The sequence below is a fragment of the Peromyscus eremicus genome, chromosome X, assembly GCF_949786415.1.
Source record: "Peromyscus eremicus chromosome X, PerEre_H2_v1, whole genome shotgun sequence".
Lineage (NCBI taxonomy): Eukaryota > Metazoa > Chordata > Mammalia > Rodentia > Cricetidae > Peromyscus > Peromyscus eremicus.
Genome location: NC_081439.1, coordinates 96,712,605 through 96,740,318, shown reverse-complemented (window position 1 = coordinate 96,740,318; position 27,714 = coordinate 96,712,605). Strand labels below are relative to the sequence as shown.

The window sequence follows — 27,714 nt, the reverse complement described above, 5'->3', positions numbered from 1 at the left end:
CCTACTCTTCACTTTTCCTTGTGAACCACGAAAATTAATGAGTGGAGGGCAAGTGAAATGTATGATACAGGGAACAGATCACCCAGGAAGAGCATAAAAACAAGAAAAATATGGCTGTCAAGATGGCCCAGTGGGTAAGGGCACTTTCCAGGAATCTTGACGATCTATCAAGTTCAATCTCCCAGACCTACATGGTAGAAGGGAACCAACTTCCACAAACTCTCCACTCAACTTCATATCTACACCACAGCATACATATACCCATATATATATATATATATATATATATATATATATATATATGTCTATATATGCACAATAAATAAACCAATGTAATTAATTTTTTTTTCCAGAATGCAAAAGCAAGGTTTAATTTGGGATATCCAAAAGCATATCCAAAAGCAATACAAGCCTAGGCAGGGACTTTGTCCAATACATCCAAAACAGTGGAGGCTGGAGGAAGTGCCCACCTCTCTGCAAGCTCAGTTTTTAAAGGCAAAAACCACAAGGTTACATCATTTAGGGGTGCTAGTATGGGTACAATTCTGATTGGCTCAATTCTAGGGGCTTTCTAGAAATCATGGCTTAATCTTATTTCTAAGAGGGTGGTTGCCCACCACCATTTCTCATTGGCTGCCCTCACATGGGGACATTTCTGTGGTCAGTTACCCTGGAAACGAGGGAGAGGACATTCCATAGTCCGGCAGTCATTACCTCGTGACTATCTTGTGACTCTGTACTTTTACACTTCCTGGTTTCTGGAATCTGGACTGACTGGTCTCAGAAACTCATGGCCTATTCCTAAAAGGAGAAATCTTAGACCTTAGTTTTAGGGTGAAAGCATTTTGGTCTTATTTCTAAGATGGCTCATTTTGGTCTCACATTTCCCCCTTCTCATGTGCCTAATGGAACCCAATCATGGTTTTTGGGCAGTTAACTCACAGGTATCCCTCTCTAATAATGGCCATATATAGTTAGCCATCTTGTCTCTATGCCAGGGAGTTTCCTTTTGACCCAGCATTTCAGCCATTTCTGAACAGGGAACATGGGACTATGTATTCTCTTCTGGAACTGCTTCGAGCTGGCATTGGGGCGCCATTGTTAGGGACCCCAAAAGGCTGAAAAGCTAGTCAAGGACTGGGCAAGGGGGCATTTGTCAGAAGCATGTAGCTGCCTGACTCCATAGAGACAGAGAAGAATCATCTTAGCTGGGCTTGTCCACATCAGCTTTTAGCAAGTCCAGAGCTTACAGTCATCTGGAGCAGTGGAGTCAGCAGCTGAAACTTGGAGGTGTCTGCCAGCCAAGCGCCTGTAAGGTGACCCTGAGGAGTTGGGAGATGTCACAACCCCTCATCAGGACGTGGGTTCCCCACAGGTCCCCCCATCAGACGATGCCTGTGAGGAGTCCATCTGTTTGGACACCTGTGAGGGGTCCATCTGTTTGGACGCCTGTGAGGGGTCCATCTGTTTTGTGAACTCTGGGGATTGGGAGACTCTCTTGAATTGTCCCTGTCCCATCCATATGGTCTTTGGAATAATTGAGCCTTCCTCTCTGGACTCCTGTCTGCCTGGACCATCTGTAGGGCCCTTGTTCTTCCTTTTTGTCTGCCTATCTTGTTCGTCAGTGTGATTTGTTATATTTCTGCTAAAAAGTTTTGCCTTTCTGTTAGAATGTCCTACCTATATAAATGTATGTGTGTGAGAACTGTGGCCACATGTGTGCGTGCTTTATGCCTGAGCTTGTGTGTGCATTGGGACTTGTGGGCTGGATGGCCAGTGGAAGGGATGGAGGCCTCTTTGGTGGTTGAACTGGCACAGACTAACCGAACTCCCCTATTGCTTCCTTGCTTTCCCTCTGACCAGAGGGCAGGCAGCAGGCAGCAGAAAGCTCTGCAATGAGTCCAGCAGGCAGTGGCTGTACAGCTGCTACTTTGAGGACCTAGAGCACCACTGAGAGGGCTAGGCAGCCTGTGAGCATCACAGGACCTAGACTCAGCATGTTTGGGGACCCCAGCAATCTCAGAGAGTTGTGGAGTAGAGGCTTTACAGCATGATGCAGGTAGCGGCCAGATTGGCCCAGAGGCTGCATGGGAACTAGGCATGACTGTGTGCTAGGGCAGGCTGTGAGCACTGTGGGGCCCAGATATGGCCGGCAAGTTCTGGCTGGGCTTCCATGAGGACATGGGGCAGAGCTGACGGGAGCCAGCAGGAGCCTTGAGGAGCTCAGAGTATGGGGGCTGGTAGAGAACTAACTGTCCCTCCAGGGTCACAGCTGAGGAGTGGCCTACAAGTCTGTGGGCCCAGCCAGGAAATGGAGACACTTTCAGTCTGCCGTTCTCATGTACTTGAAAATCTGAGGTTAATAGCAATCTTTTGTTCCCATGGTGCATGCCTTCCCCGTCTTCTTCCTCTTCCATGCTGTTGGGTAGGGCTCCCGAGACCTGCCCTGGGGTAATTAACATTTTTAAATGATCCAAGACAGCCAGAGCTGTAAACTAATTTAGTAACTATCAGCTTAGATAATTTACATTGGCATGGATTCTTATATATTGTAAAATTATTTTTATATTCCTGTTTAAGATAATTTGTATATTGATACAAATATAAAACTATATTTTCATATTGTACATACATTCCTACTTCTGCTTGAAATATTTTTATATATTGATATATTGATGCAAATGTAAAATTATATTTTTCATACTGTATGTTTGTTCTACCTCTGTTTAGGATATTTTGTATATTGATACAAATTAAGGATATTGTTGTCATACTGTACTATACATTACTACCTTTGATTAAGATATTTTTGTATATTGTTACAACTTTGAGGTCATTGTCCCTATACTATACATCTGTTTACAAATTGTTTACTTTTATAATGTGAAGCTTTAGTCTTTATACTATTTAGGTAGATAAGAATTACAGGTCAATAGTAACCCATACTTTTCCTACTTACAGTCATGTTAGTTAGGCTTTCTAGATATACAGAGATATATGTCAGATGGATAGGTAATCTTTAAATGCTTCATAGAGCTAGAGAATATGGCATTGAAATGTTTTAATAACTTAGAATTCTGTTGATGTGAGACTTGGTTGCTCTGGCAGAACCATTCTACTCCTGAGTGGATGTTAGGCATTGAAGACACTCCTTATATTTGTCTTCTTCTTGGCATAAATGGCCTGTTGGGCAAAGAACTGCCCTTGCCTCTACTGCTGACAGTAAGTACACTGTCCAATCAGGACGAGCAAGACAAAGGGAAAAGTGACTGCTGTACCTTGCCAAGACAGGGTAGGACAGTCTTTCAAATGTTCCTGTTTCTAAAAAGGTCTGTCAGAAATAGGCCTGTAGCCAAAAGTGGATGCCCCAACGTTGCAGAGAAACACTGGGTGACTGTCCAGGCAGCCAGATGTCTCTGTCATTCCTTGCATGTTTCAGAAGTTGCTTCCTTGCACTTCCTACTTACTCAGGTAATGTGATTTTCCTTCTCAGGTCTTTGGTGGAGCTGAAGGGTAGATAGTTATAGTTACAATATTCTCTTATCTCAGCTATGATCATATCAGGCTCAAGATTTAGATCCTTCAGGATAGGGTATGTTATCGCCCTTTCTCTCTCCTGGATAATACTTGATAATTGTTCTTATTGTATATAGATTTTTATTTGGTTTATAACCTTCTTATTTAGACAAAAAGAAAAGGGTAAGAGTTGTGGGAATTCATCCCATCAATGGCTTTGGGGGTACAAACCCTGGAGTGTAGCTTTCTGTCTGCTTATGTGACCCCTTAATAGTGGAGGGAATTGAGTGGTATGCTCTCTTGGGTGGTGAAGACAGGGTTAAGTGGCATGAAGCAATGTGTGATCAGTCTCCAACTTTCCAAGGACTCTGCACCTGGATTTACCTTATCCTGTATTCATGAGTGTATTTCTCCATTTCATATCTTAATAAATCCCTGGTACCCCTTAAACACACTCTCGTGGATTTAGCATACACAGAGCTATATAGTAGCTATCCCGAAAAAAACAACCACAAAAATTTTAATGAGAAAAATAGTATCAGCAAAAAAATGGCATATTGAGGGATAATATATTGATGAGAGAATGGCTAAAAGGATAGGAGAAAAATCAGGAAAAGCATTGTAGCAGAAAAGAACAAGTTCATCTTTTGCAAGATAAAGAAATTTATCAGGTCTGGCACTGTAAGGAGACAACAAATTGACGGTAATGGTGCCTGGTGGTAGTGATAAAATGTAAAGACTTATTAGAAGTTTGTCCTGCATTATCTGTTATAAGAGCTTTCCCTGTATTTTCTTGTTTTGTTGACACCCAACATTTATAAAGCTAGTAATGTTATTCTTCTCATATTTACACTAAACACTGTATTTTTTGTTTGTTTGTTTGTTTGGGGTAGGAAATTTAAAGCCATTCTTTTCTTTGGCCAGAATATAAACATTTTTACAAAGATAATTAAAAAATAAATAGAAAAGTCAAAATTGAGATAGTTGAGTGAACATAGTTATTTCTGTCAGTATTTTAAACAGGGAAGGTCCTAACAAGGATTCTGAAACAATATCCAGAATTGTGACACTTCGTTTCTAGTGTTCCTGTATTATTTAAGATGAGAGAGAATTTACAAGTATTGTAAATCTAGGTAGAAATGCAGGTAAGGGATAAAAGCTTAACTTACAGGAGAAGCAAGTAAATATTTGCATTAGAATCTTGAAAAGGACTCAAATGAGTATCATTGCTCATTCTGTATTACTGTCAAAGAATATTGCACAGTGGGTACTTTATAAGTAAAGAAATTTATTTTTCACCATTCTGGAGGCTGAAAAGTCCAATATCTCTGTGGCAGCATCTTTTTAATGTGGCATACTATGTTGGAAGGCAGGAAGGCAAGAGATAACCAAAGGAGAAGAAAACAAGAGGGGACAAAACTCTGATAACTAATGCATTTATGATGGTTTTGTACTTCCAAACTAATCACTTCTTTTTTTTTTTTTTTTTTTTGGTTTTTCGAGACAGGGTTTCTCTGTGTAGCTTTGCGCCTTTCCTGGAACTCACTTGGTAGCCCAGGCTGGCCTCGAACTCACAGAAATCCGCCTGGCTCGGCCTCCCGAGTGCTGGGATTAAAGGCGTGCGCCGCTGCTGCTGCTGCCGCCGCCGCCGCCGCCGCCGCCGCCGCCGCCGCCGCCGCCGCCGCCACCACCACCACCACCACCACCACCACCACCACCACCACCACCACCACCACCCGGCCCAAACTAATCACTTCTTAATAGGCCCTGTGTCCCAATACTACACATGTGTGTTAACTTTTGTACCTCAATCCATATCAATGAGACCCTACAAGAGAGAAAACATCTGCATACAAGAAGAGTTAAAAATGACTAGCCTTTGGATCTGGATGCAGAGATCCATGGCTAGGCCCCAGGTGGATCTCTGGGAGTCCAATTAGCGAGAATGAGGAGGGTTTATATGAGCAAGAATTGTTGAGACCAAGGTTGGATAAAGCACAGGGACAAATAGCCAAACAAATGGAAACACATGAACTATGAACCAATGGCTGAGGGGTCCCCAACTGGATCAGGCCCTCTGAATGGGTGAGACAGTTGATTGGCTTGATCTGTTTGGGAGGCATCCAGGCAGTGGGACCGGGTCCTGTGCTCATTGCATGAGTTGGCTGTTTGAAACCTGGGGCCTATGCAGGATCACTTGGCTCGGCCTGGGAGGAGGGGACTGGACCTACCTGGACTGAGTCTACCAGGTTGATCTCAGTCTGCGGGGAAGGCTTTGCCCTGGAGGAGGTGGGAATGAGGGGTGGGCTGGGGGGAAGGTGAGGGGGGCGGGAGGGGGGAGAACAAGGGAATCTGTGGCTGATATGTAGAACTGAATTGTATTGCAAAATAAAAATTAAAAAAAAATTAAAAAACAAAACAAACAAACAAAAAAAGAATGACTAGCCTTCATACAAGCACATCCATCAAGAAGGTGTTGATGAATCTGTTGTATTTGATGGTCTAATCAGTCTAGGTAAAATAAAAGTGAGATTATATGCTGAGTAGGAAGAAGCATGTGGTCTAATAAGGCTGACAGAAGAATTATGTTATCTAAGGATTTCAAAGAACTGCTAATCCCATACCAAAAGGGACTTTTAAAAAACCTGAAGACTGGTTATTTATGGTTTTTTGTTTTTGTTTTTGTTTTTTGTTTTTTGAGACAGGGTTTCTCTGTGTAGCTTTGCGCCTTTCCTGGATCTTGCTCTGTAGATCAGGATGGCCTCGAACTCACAGAGATCCACCTGCCTCTGCCTTCTGAGTGCTGCGATTAAAGGCATGCACCACCACCATCCGGCTTAAGACTGGTTATTTATAAAGAGTACATTTGCCACTGTGCATTAGAATTTCCTTATTTGGTTCTATTTTAAAATTCAGTTACCCTTTACTTTCTGTTTAAAATAAAGCTGACAAATATCATGGAGTTGTAAGAAATATCTCAGAAAAGAGAAGAGCTGTTACCATATTTAGTCATGTTGATGACCATGATGTTTCTAGGTTTGCTCCAATATAAACCGACAGGTGACCTTACCCACATCATTTAATCTCTCTGCTACAACTGTCATTACTGATTTTGGTGTAATGCTGCAAATAGTTATAAAAATAATGACTCACATGAGAGACTCTGATGACAGGATTATGTGTACATTAAACGTATTACATTATGTGAATTAATAATAAATTGCTTCTTGGAACTTTCTTACTGCAATATGTTAGAGTATTAAAGGACTTTAATATAAGTGAGGATTCTGATTCTTTTCCGTCATGGCTCATGCATAATTGTGTCCAAACTGGGGCACAGTCAATAGTGAAAGTGAATACTAAGCAGATATATGCTTAGACATTATCATCATTATACAAACACATTTATTATTTCATTCTTTGGATGCTTTAAATATATTTAATAAAGCTCAAAGCCTTCCTGGGAAGTTCAAACAGTAATTGTGGTCGTATTTAACAGTTTATGAAAGTATAAGAGCAATATACAACAAATATGGAGCATGTATTCGAAACTATTGGTGAAATTAAGGCCACACCACGTAGATAAAAGGGAGGTTTATTTAGTGGCCTAACTTACAAATGAAGGGATAGGTAGGTTGCAGGGTCTGGGGAAGGTGTGTCGCAGTCCGGTGGTGTTCTCTGGAGAACTTTGCTCGGTCTACCTCCACTGTCCAGGGTCCAGGAACCAAAAGAAGAGGCGCATCCAGATCTCAGGTCTTCAGGGTCCTCTCTTGGCCTCGCCTTGTAGGCGTGACAGTTACCAAAGCCTCAATGGGGGTTGGAACTTCCAGATCAAAGCTGGAATGGCTACCCACTACAGAGACACTCTGAGGGGAATTTTGTTATACTTCTCTCCTTCAGTTTAAGTTGAAACAGAGCATTTAAGTATGATTCTGACTGAAATATTTTCTCCAACTTTCAAAATTCATTTTTGTTCTGTTTTATAACTAAGTTCTCAATAAGCTTATTTATATTCTGTATCGTGGTATAGATTTTTATCTTTATATGTATCTTCCTTCTGTATGAAACAGTAATGAAATAAAATATTTTTAAATGTCTCATAGTAAAAGAAAAGATGGAATGAAAAAGTAATAAAATATACTATATCCCACAGCTAAAATTCACTGTGGACTTACTGCCCTTCAAATCTTCTTCATCCCTATGTGGCTGCCTTGAATACAGATGCCATTAATGAGACATTAGCTCCTGAATGCCTAGGACAATGTGATTTTGTCTGGCTTATACTGACTGATTGGTGTATTTGCACAGTGTGTGCTGGAAATGCTAGGGTCAGGAAGACTGGGTGATACATGTTGACCCAGTGAAATTAGCAATGAAGAAGTGACTTCTTCCTGCATTCTCTCTCACAGAAATCTTCAGGAGGTCGTAAAAGATAAAAAGTGAAATAATTCAGAGCTGTAGATGTAATTCAGTGTAGATGTAGCCAACGGTTTTATCAGACAAAAAACACAGAGCCGATTCAGAGAAGAAAGCCAAGAGGTCAGAGCCAAGAGCCTCACCCTTTCTGATTCAGGGATCCTCCTCAGCCAAGAGAGCTCTCCAAAAGAGGAGCCCTCCTTCCTGTGTGTCTGTCTCTATAGTCTCTCTGTTCTGGCTTCTGATTGGTTGTAAACACAATCATGTGACTGCCTCGTCACTGCCTGTATGTACCGCCCTCCAGGTCCTTAAAGGCGTACACCACCACTGCCATGCACTTGCTATGGCTCTAATAGCTCTGACCCCAGGCAACTTTATTTATTAATATAAAATACCACCACACAGAGCAGCCAGGGGAATCAGAGGGGAGCAGACAACATCTGAATGAGGAGGCCACCTTATCCATTTCAGAGTTTTGGACAAGTGTTAGAAGCAAACGTCTAGAATAATAATTCACTGCATCTATCTCTTTGTACTTCAATGAGATATTATCCTGCTTGTGCTGTCTCCAGACTCTTCATTTCTCCAGTCACACCCTTCAGTCATGACCTCATTGCCGTATTTTATTCTAGCAAGTTTGGATAGTAGACTTGTCTAGTGTATTTCCCTCTGCACCAGTCAATCCTGTTTGTTACTATTCTTAATGTTTATAAATGTCATTTTCTTTACTATTATCCTGTCTTAAATCTTAAATCACCTTTAGCAGAATCTTCTAGCACTGATGTTGGAAGTGGCCCTCAGGCCCTGGCCCTGTTAACCTATTGACAATGGAAGGTGACATGGGGTAGGAGCCCAACCATGCCCTGGCCCTTACTGGAAACCTCATGAGAGTTGATGTTGCTGTGGGGGAAGTGATCTGCAGGCTCTATCTCTTACTGAGGGGTTAGTGGCAGTTGAGGCTGCCATGTGTGTGGTGTTCCACAGGCAATATCCCTTATTTAGATGTTGGCAGTTGAAGCTGCTATGAGGAAGAGCTCTCCTGTGCCCAGCAATTACTGGAGATTGATTGGCAGTTGAAGTTGTGATGTGAGGTGGTGCTCCACCTGGGTCTAACCTTTATTGAGGAACTCATGAAGCTGCAGTGAGGAGCTGTTCTTCAAGCCCTCCCTGTCCCTTACTTAGGAGACACTGGCAGTTGAAGCTGCCAGGAAGGTGATCTGTAGGCTCTAGCCCTTATAGATGCGCTACTGGCAGTTAATATGTCATGGAGGAGAAACTTTCCAGGCCCCATCCCCCACTGGATAGCTGTTTGTAGTTGAAGCTACCATTGGAGGAGTTCTCCAAGTCCTTTCCCTTACTGAAGAGATACGGGAGATGAAACTCTCATGAGCAGAGATGCCTTTCCGGTCCCATCCCTTATGTGGAGATGTTTTTAGTACAATCTGCTATGGACAATGCTCTGTAGATAACATCACACACTGAGGAAACACTGGTAGATGAAGCTGCCATGAAGGAAATGATCTACCAGGCCCTATCCCATACTGAGGAGTTGCTGGCCATATGAGCTCTCATGAGTATGTGCTCTACCACAAATTTTCCCTTACTAAGGAGCTGAAGGCAGTATAATCTTCTATGCTTAAGGGATTTCCTGGTTCTGTCCCTTAATTGTAAGCTATTGGCAGTTGAATCTGTCAGGTGGAGGTTCTCTTGGGACTCTACCCTTTGCTAAAGAGTTACTGACAGTTGAAGCAACCTAGGGAGAGGTGCTTTTCAGGCCTCATCCCTTATTGAGGAGTTAGTGCTAGTTAAAGATGCCATGGGAGTGGTGCCATATCCCTTACTGAGGAGATGTTGCTAGCAGAATCTGCCATGGGAAATGTTCTCCAAGATCCATCCCTGACTAAGGAGCTACTAGCCTAGGAATCTTCCGTGGGAAAAGTGACCTTAGGCCCTGTCTTAGGATTCCTTGGATAATCACCATGACCAAAACCAACTTAGGGGAAAAATTGATTTAATCTCCTGGTTTGCAGTCTATCATCTCTGGAAGTCAGTTCAGGCACTCAAGGCAGGAACCTGAAAACACAAACGGAAGCAGAGACCATGGAGGAACAGTGTTGACAGGCTTGCTGCCAATAGTATGCTCAGCTTGCTTTCTCATTTTGCCCAGGTACAAATGCCATAGGGGATAGCTCCCCAAATGAGCCAAGCCCTCCCAGATTAACGATCAATCGGGAAATTTTTCTGTGAGTTGGCTACAGGTCAATCTTACAGAGATGTTTTCTGAATTGAGGTTCTTTCCTCCCAGATGACTTTAGCTTGTTCCACACTGAGAAACCTCTAGCCAGCACAAGCCCTATCCATCTTATAGCTTGTAGTCTATTCTCCATGGAAGGCACTATAGGAATTTAAAGCTAGAACCTAGAGGCAAAAACCAAGGCAGGGGCCATGGAATCATGACGTTTTCACGCTTGCTGTGATTCGCTTGCTTAGTTTGCTTTGTTAGTGCACACAGGACAAAATGCCAAAAGTATTACCTTCCACAATGATTACATTCCTTTCCTGATGGTCCACACACACACTTCTCTGGGCCTGCAGTGAAAAAGTAGTGTACATGGAGTGCTGCAAACCCACCCTTAGTAATCTTTGGCAAAGCACTTTGTGTCATGTTCACTTCTGGATACTTCTGTCTCTCCTTGGCACTCAGTTTTTGCAACTTGAGTTCCAAGTCCCCACTAAAAGGAATGATCCAGGCACCTGGGTCATACTTGTCCACCCACTCTTTAATTTTTATCAACCATTTGCTTTTCTTTCTTCTATAATCATTTTCAGAAAAATTAACCAAATAGACCATTGGTTTTGAATCAATCTCTGTGTCATTCCAGGCATGATAGAAGAGTACAGGTTTCTTTTGATCTATAACCCAGGATTTAACTTTGCATATTATATCATACTCAGGCTTTAATTTCTTATCTCCTCCTCTCACAGCCACCTTCTCTAGTTTATCTATAATGGGCCCAATCATTTCCTCATCTTTCAGCTGAAGCTCTTCATGAATTATTTCTATATCTCGAATAGGATCTACACTTCCTTCAACATGTGTAATATCATCATCTTCAAAAGCATATGTTAGATGAAAAATCCCATCACAGGCACTAATACGAGATAAAAAGGCATTCCCCAAGCCCTGCCCATTGTGAGCTCCTTTCACAAGGCCAGCAATATCCACTACATTGAGGAAAGCAGGAATCTTGTGATACTGGCAGAGGAATTCAAACCTCTCATCTGGCACAGGCACTCTACTCTTATTAAGATCAATAGTGCAGAATGGTAAGTTCTCTGTGGAAGCACAACTATTGGTTAAGACATTGAAGAAGGTGGACTTCCCAACATTTGGTAATCCAAGAATACCAATTTTAAGCTCTGTTAACAGCTAATATCATATACTATCATATAAGCAAATATAATATCATATATAACATATATCATATAATCATATCATATATCACACCATATGTTTTATATATATAATATCATATATGCAAATGCATACAATTTTTTCTTTCTGCCTCTGGGTGACCTCACTCAGGATGTTTTTATCTGGTTCTATCCATTTACCTCCAAATTTCATGATTTCATTTTTTTGATGGTTGAGTAATACTTCATTGTGTAAATGGACCGTATTTTCTTTATCCATTCTTCTGTTGAGGGACATCTATCATAAGCTGTCACCTGTTTTATTGATCTTAGCCATTCTGTCTGATGTAAGATGTAATCTCAAAGTAGTTTTGATTTGCATTTTCCTCATAACTAAGGATAATAAATTTTCTTTAAGGGTTTCTCAGCCATTTGAATGTGCTTTTTCTGAGAATTCTCTGTTTAGATAATGTACCCATTTTTAATTGGTTTATTTTTTTCTACATAGGTTTTTGAGTTCTTTATATATTTTGGATACTAGGTCTCTGTCAGATTTGTAATTGATGAAAATCTCTTCCCATTCTGTAGCCTGCCACTTTGTCCAAGTGATAGTGTCCTTTGCCATATAGAAGCTTCTCGGTTTCGTGAGGTCTCCTTTATTAATTGTTGAACTTAGTACCTGTAGTAATCGTGTTCTGTTCAGGAAGTCTTTTCCTGTGCCAATGAGTTCAAGTCTATTCCCCACTTTCTCTTCTATTAGGTTCACTGTATTTGTTTTTTTGTTGAGGTCTTTGATCTACATGGAGTTTAGTTTTGTGAAGGGTGGTAAGTATGGATCTACAATCAATTTGGATTCTTCTGCATGCAACCATACCGGTTGACCAGCACCATTTATTGAAGATGCTGTATTTTTTCAAGTGTGCATTTATGGCTTCTTTTAAAAAATCAGGTGTCCATAGGTGTGTATTTATGTCTGGGTCTTCAATTCAGTTCCATTGATCAATATTTCTGTTTTGTACCAATGTTAGTGCTGTTTTTATTACTATAGATCTGTAATATAACGAAATCATGATACTTCTGGACATTCTTTTATTATTCAGGATTGGTTTAGCTATCCTGAGTTTTTGTGTTTCCACATTAAGCTGAATATTGTCTTTTCAAGTTCTATGAAAAAATTTTGTTGGAATTTTAATGGAGATTGCATTGAATCTGTATGAATCATACCAATCCATAAGCATGAGAGATCTTTCCATCTGATACCTTCTTCAATTTCTTCAGTATCTTAAAATTTTTATCATACAAGTCTCACTTGATTGATTAGATTTACCACAAAATATTTTCTATATTCTTTGAGGCTATTGTGAAAGGTGTTGATTCCCAATTTCTTTTTCTGCTCATTTGTTATTTGTATAAAGGAGAGCTACTGGTTTACTGATTTTTCTGAGTTAATTTTGTATCCAGATACTTTGCTGAAAGTGTTTTTAAGCTGCAGGAGTTTCCTGATGGGATTTTTGGGTCACTTATGTATATTATCATATCATCTTCAAATAAAGATACTTTGACTTCTTTTCCAATTTGCATGCCCTTGATCTCCTTCAGTTGTCTTATTGCTTTAGCTAGAATTTCAAGTACTATAATGAATAAATATGGCGAGAGTGTACAGCATAGACTTGTTCCTGATTTTGTGGAATTGCTTTGAGTTTCTCTCCATTTAAGTTGATGTTGGCTATGGGCTTGCTGTAAAATACCTTTATTATGTTTAGGTATGTTCTCTGTATTCCTGATCTCTACAAGATCTTTATCATGAAGGGGTGTTAGATTTTGTCAAAGGCCTTTTCTTCATCTAGTGAGATGATTATGTGTTTTATGCTTATCAGTCTGTTTACATAGTAGATTACATTTATCAATTTACATATGTTGAACCATTCTTGTATCTCTGGGATGAAGCCTACTTGATAATGGTGGATGATCTTTTTGATGTGTTCTTGAATTCAGTTTGCAGGTATTTTATTGAAAATTTTTGCATTATGGGAAATTGTTATTGAATTCTCTTTCCTTGTTTGTTCTTTATGTGGTTTGTGCATCAGGGTAGCTGTGCCCTCATATACTAAGTTTGGCAAACTTCATTCTGTTTCTACTCTGTGAAATAATTTGGAGAGTATAGGCATTAACTCTTCTTTGAAAATCTGGTAAAATTCTGTGCTAAAAGATGGGCAGTGGTAGTTGACACCTTTTATATCAGCACTTGAGAGGCAGAGGCAGGCAGATCTCTGTGAGTTCGAGGCCAGCCTGGTCTACAGTGTGAGTTCTGGGACAGCAGGAGTACACAGAGAAACCCTGTCTCTAAAAATTCTATTCTAAAACCATCTGGTCCTGGGCTCTTTTTGGCTTGGTTGGTAGATTTTTACTGACTACTTCTATTTCACTAGGGTTTACGGGTCTGTTTACATTGCTTATCAGATCTTCATTGAACTTTGATAAGTGGTATGTATCAATAAAATGGTCCATTTCTTTTAGATTTTCCAATTTATTGGACTACAGATTTTTAATTATATTCTTATGATTCTCTGGACTTCTTCTCTCTGTGTTGTTATGTCCCCATTGTCCTTTCTAATTTTGTTAATTTGAATATTCTGTCTCTGCCTTTTAGTTAATTCGGATAAGGGTTTGTAAATTTTACTGATTTTTTTCAAAGAACCAACTTTGTTGCATTGATTCTTTGTATTACTTTTGTTTTTGTTGTTTGTTTCTTTGTTTCTGTTTTATTGATTTCTGCCCTGAGTTTGATTATTTCTTTCTGTTTGCTCATTTGGGGTGTCATTTCTTCCCTTTGTTCTAGAGCTTTCAGGTGTGTTAAGTTACTAGTAAGAGATCTCTCCATTTTTTTTAAATGGAGGCACTTAGTGCTTTGAACTTGCCTCTTAGAACTACCTTTAGTTATTCCTATAGGTTTGGATATGCTGGGTTTTTTATTTTCATTCAATTCTAGAAAGTCTCATTTCCTTCTTAATCTCCGTCTTGACCCATTTTTCCTTCTGTAGTAAATTTTTCAGTTTCCATGAGTTTATAAGCTTTTTCCCCCTGATGTTTCTGTTGTTGTTACTCAGCTTTAATCTGTGGTAATCAGAAAGGATTCAGAGACTTATTTCAATTTTCTTGGATCTGTTGAGTCTTGCTTTGTGTCCCAGTATATGAACTAGTTTTGAGAAAGGTCCATGAGGTGCTGAGAATAAGGTATATATTTGTATTTGGGTGGAATGTTCTGTAAATATCTGTTAGGTTCCTTCGGTTTATAATGTCTGATAGCTCCAGCATGTCTGTTTTGGTTTTGTCTGGACGACCTGTCTATTTATGGCAGTGTGGTAATGAAGTCTCCCATGGTCAGTATGTGAGGGTCAATATGTGATTTCAGCTGAAGTAGTGTTTCCTTTACAAATTTGGGTGCCCTTGTGTTTGAGGCATACACATTAAGAATTGAAATGTTCTCTTGGTGGACTTTTCCATTGATAAGTATGTGCTGTACTTCCCTATCTTTTCTGATTAGTTTTGTTTTGAAGTTTATTTTGTTGGACATTAAAATGGCTACACCAACTTGCTTCTTAAGTCCATTTGCTTGAAATATCTTTTTCTAACCCTTTACCCTGAGTGAATGTCTATCCTTGATGTTAAGGTGTGTTTCTTGGATGCAGCAGGAGGATGAATCCTCTTTTGTATCCATTCTGTTTGTTTGTGGGGTTTTCTAATTGTGGAATTCCCCACCTATTGTAATTAAAAGTTTTGCTGGGTATAGTAGTCTGGGCTGGCATCTGTTGTCTCTTATAATTTGCAGAACATCTATCTAGGCCCCTCTGATTTTCAGAGTATCCATTGAGAAGTCAGATGTTATTCTAACACATCTATCTTTATATGGTACTTGGTATTTTTCCCTTGCAGTTTTTAATATTCTTTCTTTGCATACATTTAGTGTGTTGATTATTATATGCCAAGAAAAATTTCTTTTATGGTCTAGTCTATATGGTTTTCTGTATGTTTCTTGTACCTTGATAGACCATCTCCTTCTTTGAATTAAGAAAAGTTCATTCTATGGTTTTGTTGAAAATATTGTCTGTGCGTTTGAGATGGAATTTTTCTTCTTCCTCCATTTCCTGGATCTTTTGTGTCAGGAGTTTTTTAGATTTAACATTTTCTTTGACAGATTCATTAATTTCTTCTATTTAATCTTCAACGCCTAAGATTTTCTCTTCAGTCTCTTGCATTCTCTTGGGAAACTTGTCTCTGTAGTTCTCATTTGAATTCCTAAACTTTTCACTTCCAGAATTCCCTCAATTTGTGTCTTCTTTATTGCTTCTATTTTCATTTTCAGGTCTGGAGCAGTTTTATTCATTTCTTTTAACTGTTTGTGTCTCCTTGGTTTTCTGTATGTTTTTCTTTTGTCATTTCCTCCTTAAATATCTCTGCCATATTCATAAAAGCTATTATAAGGTCATTGACTTGTGCTTAAGGTATATTGATTGCAGTTCTCAAGGCCTAATGTGGTAGGGTTTCTGGCCTCTAGTAGAGATATATTGTCCTGGATGTTATTGTGTTTTTACACTGGTGTCTAGGAATCTAGATTTGGAATAATTGTAATTTTGAGTGCTGATATGTGTATGGTCTTATCTTTGTTCAGTGGGTGTTTTTTTTCCTCTTTCTGTTACCCTCTCTGGATTTTAGGAAGGTGTGGTGGCTGTGTGTTGCTACATGAGGCCACTCATGGTTCAGGGTAAAATGTGTTTCTAGATATTGGAAGATGACTCTTGGATCACCCTGGGAATGAGAAATAGATGAGATCTCCATGAGTGAACTGGGGATGAGGGAGGGCAATAGAGGGTGGGGGTGGAGGATGAGAACATGAGGGATCAGGATGGTCAAGCTGGAGCAGGGATGGAGTGGGGGAGCAGTGAGGGATATACCATGATGGAGGGCTATGTCATGGGGATGAGGAGAGGTTGGGTGCTGGGGAGGTTCCCAGGAATCCACAAGGATGACCCCAGCTTAGACTACTAGCAATAGTGGAGAGGGTGCCTGAACTGGCTTATCCCAGTAATCAAATCAGTGAATACCCTAACTGTCATCATAGAACCTTTCTCCAGTAACTGATGGAAGTGGATACAGAGATCCACAGCCAAACACCAGGCCAAGCTCCAGGAGTCCAGTTGAAGAGAGAGAAGAGGGATTCTATGAGCAAGGCCATCAAGATCATGATGGGGAAACCTACAGAGATGGCCAAACCAAACTAGTGGGAACTCACGAAATTTAGACCAACACCTATAGAGCCTGCATGGGACTGGACTAGGCTCTCTGCATAAGCCAGACAGTTGTGTAGCTTGATCTTCTTAAATGGCCCCCTGGCAGTAGTATCAGGATCCATCCTTGGTACATGAGCTGGCATTTTGGAGCCCACTAGGTATGGTGGGACACCTTGCACAGCCTTGATGCAGGGGGAGGGGCTTGGACCTGCCCCAGCTGAATGTACCAGGCTCTGAGGACTTCCCATGGGAGACCTTGCTTTATTGGAGGAGGAAATGGGGGATGGGCTGGGGGCAAGGTGGGAGGAGCTGGAGGAGTGAGGAAAGGAGCATCTGTGATTGGTATGTAAAATGAATAAAAGACTCCTTAATAAAAAAATAAAGTAAAATAAAATTAAGCCACAATCAACAGTAAGAAAAAACAGCATGATACTGACATAAAAACAGACTCATTCATGAATGGAGTAGAATTGAGGTCCCATATACAAAAATCCACCTGGATTTTGATAATGAAGCCAACAAAACACATTGGAGTAAAGACGGCAACTTGAATAAATGGTGCTGGTCAAAATAGATAGCTATATATAGAGGAATGAAACTTGATTCTTATTTCCCACCCTGCAAGAAATTCAATTCAAAACAGATCAAGGATCAGAACATCAGACCTGACACTTGCATCTGATAGAGGAGAATACACTCAAAGTCATTGGTATAGGAAAGAACTATTTAACCAAGGCCCAAATAGTACAGGCATAAAGACCAACAATTAATAAATAGGACCTCATGAAACTTAAATGTTTCTGTACAGCAAAGGACACCATCTGTCAATTGAAGAGGCAGCCTACAATATTGGAAAAATCATCTTTACCAGAAATACATCTGGCAATAGGTTTATATTTAAATATATAAAGAACTAGAAAAAAAGTAAACAGCATGAAAAGAAATAACACAATTTAAAAATGGGACATAGGACTAAACAGAGTTCTCAAAAGATAGAATACAGATGGCTAAGAAACATTTCTAAAAATATTCAGTATCTTTAACCATTAGGTAAATACACTTCAAAACTTCTTTGAGATTCATCTCACCACAGACAGAATGACATGATTAAAAAAAAAAAAAGCAAATGCTGGCATGGATGTGGAGAAATGGGAACACATGTTTACTACTGGTAGGAGTAAAAAATAGTGCAGCCACTATGGTAATCAGTATAAAGATTCCTCAAAAATCTGTAAATAGATATACTATATAATCCAATTGTAGCACTCTTAGTTATAGACCATAAAACTGCAAATCCTACTCCTGAGATACCTGCTTATCTATGTTCACTGATGCTTTATTCATAATAGCCATGAAATGGAAACAGCCTAGATGTTCATCAGCTGATGAATGGATAATGAAAATATTGTATATTTACATAAAGGAATACTACTCAGCCATTGAGTAATTTCAAAAATGAAATTGTAAATTATGCAGGTAAATTGATGGAACTGGAAACAATCATTCTATTCCAAGTGAGGTAACCCAGACCAAGAAATACAAGGGCCATATATTTTCTATTTTTTGCAGATTTTAGCTTTGAATCTTCAGATATTTATGTTTTATTTGGAATTCTCAGAGAGATAAAAAAAAAATTACTAAGATGCCAAGGGGCTTTCAAAGGAAGAGAGATATAACACACTAGTATAACGACTTAAAGGGGCATAATGGAACCAAAAATATTAAATTGGGGTTGGGGAAGGAGATGGCAGAGTAGAGAAGGGGGTATGGGAAAGAACAAATAACACTGATGCTGTGGGATGTTCTGTATGTCAAATGTGTTGCTCTGATTGGTTAATAAATAACATTGATTGGCTAGTAGCCAGGCAAAAAGTATAGATGGGACTAACAGAGAAGAGAATTGAGAGAACAGGAAGACAGAGAGGGAGAGACTGCCAGCTGCCACCATGACAAGGAAAATGTAAGGTACCATAAGCCACGAGCCATGTGGCAAAGTATAGATTAATAGAAATGGGTTAATTTAAGATATAAAAACAGTTAACAAGAAGCCTGAGCCATTAGGCCAAAAAGTTTAAATAATATAAGCGTCTGTGTGTTTATTTTATAAGTGGGCTATTGGGCTGCCAGGGCTTGGTGGGACCCAGAGAGAAAACTCTTTAGCTACACACTGAAAACCTTCTGAAAAAGTTATATGGTCCAGGAGTGGAAGCACAGGCCTTTAATACCAGCACTTGGGAAGCAGAGGCTGGTGAATCTCTGTGAGTTCAAGGCCAGGCTGGTGTGGTTTATACAGAGAATTCCAAGGCAGCTAGAGTTACATTGTGAGACTTTGTTTCTAAAAACAAAAACAACAAAAAAAGAAAAAGTCATGTGAAACCTACTACTGCATAAGTCTATATATGGATATGAGCGTATGTATAAATATACATATATTTGCACATAGATAAATGATAGAAAGGAAGGAAGCAAGAAAGATAAAGAAATAAATGAATAAATAAAGGAAGGACAAAAGAAAGAAAGAAACAAAGAAACAAAGAAAGAAACAGAGAGAGAGAGACAGAGACAGAGACAGAGACAGAGTTAAAGTGGAGATATCCTAAAGCAGGTCAACAATTCCTTTACTGGACACTAGAAACCAGCAAATAAAAAGTTCAGTTCCAAGAATGAGTTACTTCTTTTGGATTGGTTGGCCAGTGAGTTCTCATAGACTCACAAACACTGTAGGCTATTGTCATTGCTCTTGATTATCATCCAGAACTTAATGGCAAGACTCTATTGCTGAAGATAACAATTGAGCTATAGACCACAGATAAATCAAGCTGGTACTGACCTGGAAATTTCATCCCTTCTGGTTAGATTTCACAAGACTGGAAGTTGCTACGTATACTACAAAAGAAGAAAAGCCACTGTCAGTCTTATCCAGCTCTGAACACTATGAGCTATAATAATGACAGGCCTGGTAAGATACGTCTGCTGATACAACAGTGGCACAAATACCACTGAAATAACCAACCAATTTCTGATTAAATTCTACTCCACAAGATGAAACTCATGCCTGACACAACTTGTTAGGCCAAGAACCTATGACAAGACAAGTCGTAGGCTCTAGGGGAGAATCTGCTACTACTATTTTGTTAAATACACTCATGTAAACTAATTCCTTATGATAAATCTTGACACCTACAGATTATGTATCTCTCATCCCTCATCTAAAAAGCTTCTTTCCTTGCTAGATGATGGTTAACACAGAGATTTGCAATTATCCAATGTGAAGAGAATAAAGAAATCTCTATGGATCATGTACACTGCACGCCTTTCCTTCAAAAACTCAGGTATCATTGAGGAAGAGGAAACAGTGTAAGAGACAGTTGGGGATAACTACTATAAAACAGCATCTTTTGGACATCAGTGGGAAGCCACACATATGAAGTCATAGCAGTTGTGACAGTGTGCACAAGTCAGATCAAATCCCACCATGGATATGGGTGTTGGGCAGGAAATCCAACCCCTACCCATAGAGCTATCACCAGTTGGGAAAGGGAGAGTCAGTTTTCTCTAAGAGTACAGCCATGATAAGCTGACCATGCTCCAGTGAAAGATTATACATAAAAGACACTGGATGACAAAGATTGTGTCTTGGTTCCTGTTCTGTTCCTATAAAGAGACACCATGAGCATGTCAACTCCCACAAAAAAAAACATTTAATTGGGGGACTTGCTTTGAGTTATAAGGAGTAAGTCTGTGATCATTATAGCAGAAGCAGACAGGCATGGTGCTGGAGCAATAGCTGAGAGTTTTACATCCTAATCTACCAACACAGAGAAAGAGAGAGGCAGGGAATTGCGAGAGAGAGAGAGAGAGAGAGAGAGAGAGAGAGAGAGAGAGAGAGAGAGAGACTAGGCCTGGCATTGATCTCCCAATCCTTCCCAAATAGTTCCACTAACTGAGAACCAAGCATTCAAATGTAATGAGCTTATGGGGGTCATCCTCATTCAAACCACAATATTCCATTCTCTTGCCCACATAGCTTATACCCATATCATAATGCAAAATGCATTTAGACCAACTTCAAAAGTCTCCATAGTCTTTCACTGTCTCAACAATGTTTCAAAAGCCCAATATCTTCTGAGACTCAAGGAAATCTCTTAAATATAATCCCCTGTAAAATCAAAATTAAAAGCGCATCATGTACTTTCAGCATACAATGGCACAGAATATACATTACCATTCCAAAAAGGTGAAAAAGAGACAGTGAGGAAATATTGTACCAAAGCAAGACTGAAAAAAAAAACAGGGCAAACTCCAAATCCTGTAACTCTTGGAACTGTTTGATGTTAAATGGTTTATTAGATGGCTTTGCCCTTCCATCTTTGCTGACTGCAACACACTCTCTTTCTTGAGCTGGTTCTACACCCTTCTGCTGCTTTCATGGGAGATATCCCATGACTCTGGCATCTGCAACATCTTGGGGTCTGGGGTCTCCTTTTATTCCATTTAGCAGCAGGCATTTCTTTAGCTTCTCATCTGGTTGAGCACAGGACTTGACTCCAACTTTGTATTTCTTTGTTATCTTTTTCTCCTCAAACTGTACTATCTATATATATATATATATATATCTTTGCTTTGTTTGCTCTTTTTATTGTAGATCTGTATAAGAGTAACCACTAATAACCACATAACAATCAATACAAGTATCTTTTGAACTCTCCTCTGCCAATGGAGTTCATCCAAAGCTCTTTAATTCAGCTTCTGGCAGATTTTTAGGACAAGGGCAAAAGCAGCCATGTTCTTTGTAGAAATATCATAAGAATAGTCTGTAGACCACTTCCTAATATTCTCCTCTGAAACTTCTTAGGCTGGACCTATGTAGTCCAAATCACCCTCAGCACTTTTGTTTTCTGTGCTTCTATTAGGATGGCCCATTAAGCCCTGCATAAAGCTTTCAACCACTTTACTGGTGCAAAGTCTCAGAGTCTTCCATATTCCTCCAACAAACAGCATGGTTAGTCCTGGCACAGCAATACTCACTCTTGGTGGCAACTTCTGTCTTCATTACTGTTCTATTGCTGTGAAGAGACATTGTGATCAAGACAACTCTTCCAAAAAGAACACATTTAATTGGGGCTTGATTATAGTTTAGAGGGTTAGTCCATGATCATGATAATAGGAAGTGAACAGGCACAGTGCTGGAGCAGTAGCTGGGAGCTTCACATCCTGATCTACAGGTAACAGGGAACTGGCACAGAGAGACAGAGACAGCAACACAGAGAAAATGGGCATGGTGTGGTTTATTGAAACCTCAAATCCCACTCCCAGTGACACACCTTCTCTAATAAGACAATGCCTCCTAATCATTCCCAAAAAGTTCCATTAACTGATGACTAATCATTCAAACATATGAGGCCATGAGGTCATTCTCATTCAACCCACCACAATGGATTTAAGAAAAATGGAGACAAAGGAAGGCAAGTAGGGAAGAGAGTGAATCTGGAAAGAGTTGAGGGAGGAAATGAGAGTGTGGGAGGATACATGGGAAGGTTTGGAGGGAGGAAATGGAAGGGGAAATGATGTAACTATATTATAATCTCAAAAGTAAAAAACAATGAGGGGCTACAGATATGGCTCAGCATTTAAGAGCACTGGATGCTCTTCCAGAGGACCCAGGTTCAATTCCCTGCACCCACATGGCAGCTCACAACTGTCTGTAACTCCAGTCCCAGGGGATCTGTCACCCTCAAACAGACATGAATGCGGGGAAAAAAACACCAATTCACATGAAATAAATAAACTAAATAAATAAATAAGTAAATAACAAAAAAACAAGAAAAACCTTCAACGAAGATGGTATGAATTCTTGCAGAATAAAAAGATAAAAGGCAAGGATTTTGTGACTGCATAGTCTTCTGATATATATATTGTTCTGAATAATTTTTAGGGACTCATATTTCACTTCGTTTTATTTAGTTAACTTCATGTTAATAAATGCATAACATTCACTAAGTAGTGACTTATACTTGGAAAGTCATTTTCAGAACTTTGATAAACTCCTAACTCTCACGATGGCATCAAATCCCAGAAAAATCTAAATGAGTGGAGAGTTGTATGTCAGTCTCTATGAAAGGGAAATAAAAAAGTTTTTAAGCTATACTCAGTAGAGAATTTAAGGAGTATTTTAAAATTAATAAGAAGGTTGATTAAAATTTGAAAGTCAAATAAGACCTAGATATTATACAATAAAGGACTCAAGAGTCTAATTCTAACTTTTAACATCCCAGGAAAGTCTCAGAGTAATCATTATATAAAGAGATTAACTGTAAGTAAAATTTCTGTTCATGAATAATTGGAAATAGGAGCTGAAGGGATGGGTTGGTGAATAAATACACTTGCTCTTCCAGTGGACCCGAGATCAGTTTCCAGAACTCACATGGTAGCTCAAACTATTTGGTCATTCCAATCCCAGGGAGTCTAATGCTCTCTCCTGGCCTCCTCAGGCTCCTCCATGTATGTGTGCACATCAAGTCACACAAATGTACATATATACACACAAAAATCATAAACATAGCAAAGTTTTTGAAAAATCAAAACTAATTTATACAAAAATATTATTAAAGCATTCCTGGTTTTGATACCAGATTGCTCTATATAAAAATCTAACCAACTTGCATTTTTACAACATTTTTCTAAGAAAATTCTTTTTCTTTTATTTTATATACACTTGTCAGAAGGGGAAAAGGAGAAAGAGGAAATGAACACATTATATGACTTTGCTAAAATTTAAAGTTATAACAATAAATTCATACTGCAGGAAGTGAAAGTTATTACTGTGATTATTCACAGCTTTTCTTTCTCATTCCCATGCCTAAACCAGTATATGAGTCTTAGAAACTTCCTTTTCCCCACTCCCAAAGGCATTTCAACCATGCTAAATACATTTTAGACTTTATTTATTATTTCTTACATTTTTATTTATTTGGGGGTTGGTGTACCACAGATACATGTGGAAGTCAGAAGACAACCCACAAGAGTCACTTTTCTTCCATTTTGTGGGTTCAAGTGACTGAACTCAGGTTGTCAGGCCTGTCAGCAAGCACCCTTACCGATTGAATCATCTCACCAGCTCAAACTTTCAATTGTTTTTTATAGAGACTCTAGAACAAAGGAAAATAAAAGATCTGTATCTACTATTACAGTTCGAGTTGAGAAGTAATAAGTATAATAGCTGAGATTTGTTTTAAGTGTGTAAGACAGAAAACATAAGAACTTGAAGAAACATTTTTGGAGAGTATCTGTCCATCTCATAAGACTCAAAAAATCTGTAAGTAAAAATGGATTATTTTAAAGTTATTATAGACTGAATAGGCCATGTTCTGTATGAACTATCATATAATATATGATTTGCCCATGCAGTTTCAAATGATTTTTGGTAATATGGTTCCAACTCAGCAATAACTCTATTTGTTTGATCATATTAGCTATATTATTTAAGGAGATTCATGTAAGGAGATTCATTACCCACCTGAAATTGAGTAAAATATAGGGAATTCTTACTGTTTTCTGATGATAAAATATAACAGTATGTTTGATATTAAAAGTGACTGTTTAATTATAGAGACGAAGCAGAAAAATGAGAAGCATATCGAGAAGAGAAACAGTAAGCTTTCACTGGTTGTTAGAATAAATGCAAATAATCCAACACCCTTGATATACAAAAGCTGTGGACTGACTTACATGGTCTAATCTTTAGTTACAGTTCTTAACCAATAAATTACTAAATATGTTCAATAACTTATTCATTCTACTAATTTTAAAATGTCTTATTAGCATATATTGATTATAACACTGGGTTTCATTATCCTGTACTTGAGGATATCATACTGAGGCCAGTAGGACAGCTCTACAGGTAATGACAGCAGCCACCAAGACCTGAGTATGGTTACCAGGACACACATCATGGAAGGAGAGAACTGACTCACTAGTCCTCTGATCTCCACATACATCAAGGCATGTGTTTGTCTGCATACACACATACACACACACACACACACACACACTAACTGAAATGTGCAAACAAAAGGATATCATAGTAGAGATAAATATGTAAGCAAAATAAATACTTTCATGGAGTTATTATTCTAGTTAATAAAGGCATAAATAAATATACCGGTCATTTATAAGTGTGATAAAAATAAAACAGATAAAACGTCTGTGTTAAATGACTTTCCTGTTTACTATAATAAAATCCATGACAAATGCAACTTAGGGAAGAAAAGGCTTATGGTATTGGCTGACAGTCCAATATAGGAGGGAAGCTATAGTGAGAAGAGCAAGAGGCTGCTGGTCGGTCACACTGACTCTGCAATCATAATGCAGAGTGATGTATGCTGGCCTCAGCTCATTTCTCCTTTTAGTTCAATCCAGAACCCCAGCCTATGCAACAGTACTGCCCCTGGTTATGCTGTATCTTCGCATTTCAGTTCACCTAACCTAGAAATCCCTCACAAACCTGTCCAGAAATCTGTCTACAAGATGATTCTAGAATCTGTCAGTTGACAATCAATGTAAATCATCATATAGTATAGCGAAAAATAGGGATCAATTTGGGGTAGGTTGTCATTGTAGGTTTCAGTTAGAATAGCATTAGAGCCTTAGTGTTCAAACTGGGGCCTGGATGGAATGAAGAAATTTCAGGGGATGTAAGTTCCTTACCGGAGGCAATAGCACAAAAGTCTCAAGACAAGTGCAGCCAAGCAGGTTTCTGGAACATCAAGAGCAATGTAGTGAAAATTATGTTAAACAATTGGAAAGCATTACATAAATCAACACAACAGGGCAATCAACTAGAGCCTTGTAGGCCAGCAGAAGAACTTGGTTTTTCACATTGAGTGAAGTGGAGAATGATGTGGAGAGTTTTTCAGCAAGAGTATGACATGACACCACCTATATTTTAACAGAGTGAATCTAACTGATCCATAATATACTATGGTACATGGAGTGGCAGTCAAGAATAAAAGCAAGAACTGAACAAGGGTGACACCAATGGACACGACAAAGTAGATGGAGAAAGTCCACAAGGCCTGAACCCTACCCAAAGAGCTACAGGAAACTGAGAAAAGCTGGGAGCAGCCGAGGCTAGTGTCAAACGATCAACCCTGAAAACACATATAAGTGCTGGGTGTTGTGTCACATACCTTTAGTCTCAGCACTCAGTAGGATGAGGCAGGCAGATTGCTGTGAGTTCAAAGGCAGCCTGGTCTACATAGTGAGATCTAGGACAGCCAGGACTATATAGTGATAGCCTGTATCAAAACAAAAAACAAAAACAAAACATACATACAAGTAACATTATATGGACTGTGCAGGTGATATTCAGGAATATACATGTATATGCATATATGCATGCAATAACAGCTAATGACAAAAGAGGCCATGAATTTAAAGAGAGCAAGGCAAGTTGTATGGGATGGTTTGGAGGGAGGAAAGGGAGGGGAGAAATGCCGTGATTGTGTTCTAACCTCAAAAACAACAGCAATCCAGGTGAGAACTGATCACGAAAAATGGTCATATTCAGAATCAGTTTCAAAGTTCATCAGTTTTATTGCTCAAAATGTAAAATTCTCTCAAAGTTGATAGTTCAATCTTTCACCTTCCCTTTTCTAATTGATCTAGTGTGATGTCTAACACAGAGTAAGTGATAAACTTCATTGAAGTGTATTAGTATACTAATAACCAAGTGATGCCTACATTTGTGTCAGGTTGGCTAGGTCACGACAATCAGATATTTGCTATGAGATTAACATTTAAATCAGGAGACTTTGACTATAATAGATTGTTTTCCACAATATATGTACATTTAGCCCAATCACACTAACAACCATGAATGAAGAAAGACTTGTACTCCCTAAGGAAGACAGAACTCTACTTTTGAGATGCATCAACTCTTTGCTGACTTGCTAGCCTGCCAATATGTCCTTCAGGTTCATTCTTATTAGACTCATTAGACATAGAGCCATATATATATTCCAGAGCCATGTAAAGATACATTTATAAATATACATTCATATCTACATTCACATGGCTATCTATGTACACACACAGATAGATAGATAGGTAGATAGATAGATAGATAGATAGATAGATAGATAGATAGATAGATAGATAGATAGATAGATAGACAGACAGATATCTGGCATGCAGATATAAACCAGGGTATACAATTTCATTGACAGATCTAATATCGTCTCATATCACATAGTCATATGATTTAAAAGAGATAATAATAATCATTTCCAATTATCATAACCAGAGACAACTTAATTTTTAAAATAGATACCAAAAGAATTGCACAGATTGCCATCCCTCCATAGTGCGGTTAGCAAGAAACTCTGATTAGGAAGTCCCTACCATAGTTTTCTAAGCCTACTTTCTAAGGCCCAGGGCAAAGTCACTTAACGGCAATCTACTGCTCTCTCTGGGCCATAAGAAACATGATTTTTAGGTATATATCTAAGTCTCTAGTATCTGTACATAACGTGACAGCTAATCATGAAATCAGCTCAAGTCATTAAAGCGCACCATGCTTCCACATTCACAGTTCTGTACTTGGTGTATGACATCATGATCTCATTTTCTTATCCGTTTATGAAAGTGGGGTATATTGTTGTTTTGCTTGAATTTTTGCATTGTAATTGCCTATTCTTTTCGTAATTTTGCCCTTAAAAACGAGTTTTATCCTGGACTGACTATTGCCCTCTGCCAATTTCTTCCCAGACTATTGCTGTTTCTTGGCAATACATCTTCCAGAAGCCTATCTCTGGTCTCATGTGATATCAGTTCTTCCCAAGTATGCATTTCCTTGCTTCATGTGTCCGACTTTGATTGGCCCATCTACTCAGTGGTGTAAATGTACTTCTGCCACTGTTGAGCATTTACTATACCTCAGTTCTGGGACAAGCATGCTTGATGCAATGCCAGAAGCTGCCACCAGGTGGGAGGCTGCAGAAACCCTATTGAGATTGGCTCAGATCAGCTATTTGTCAAGTGGGAAGGGTGTTTTCAAACACACGGTCTGTGTTCTTATAAC

At 39.0% G+C, this 27,714-nt stretch overlaps 1 protein-coding gene across 1 annotated transcript in view; it reads right to left on the bottom strand.

Annotated features, from left to right (window-relative positions):
- Positions 1–10,478: 10,478 nt before the first annotated feature.
- Positions 10,479–27,714, bottom strand: part of LOC131900164 (obg-like ATPase 1) — a 66,965-nt gene continuing 49,729 nt past the window's right edge. The window contains 3 exon segments of the mRNA XM_059251527.1: positions 10,479–10,516; positions 10,519–10,664; positions 10,728–11,362. Of these exon segments, the coding sequence (XP_059107510.1) occupies positions 10,479–10,516; positions 10,519–10,664; positions 10,728–11,362 (819 nt within the window).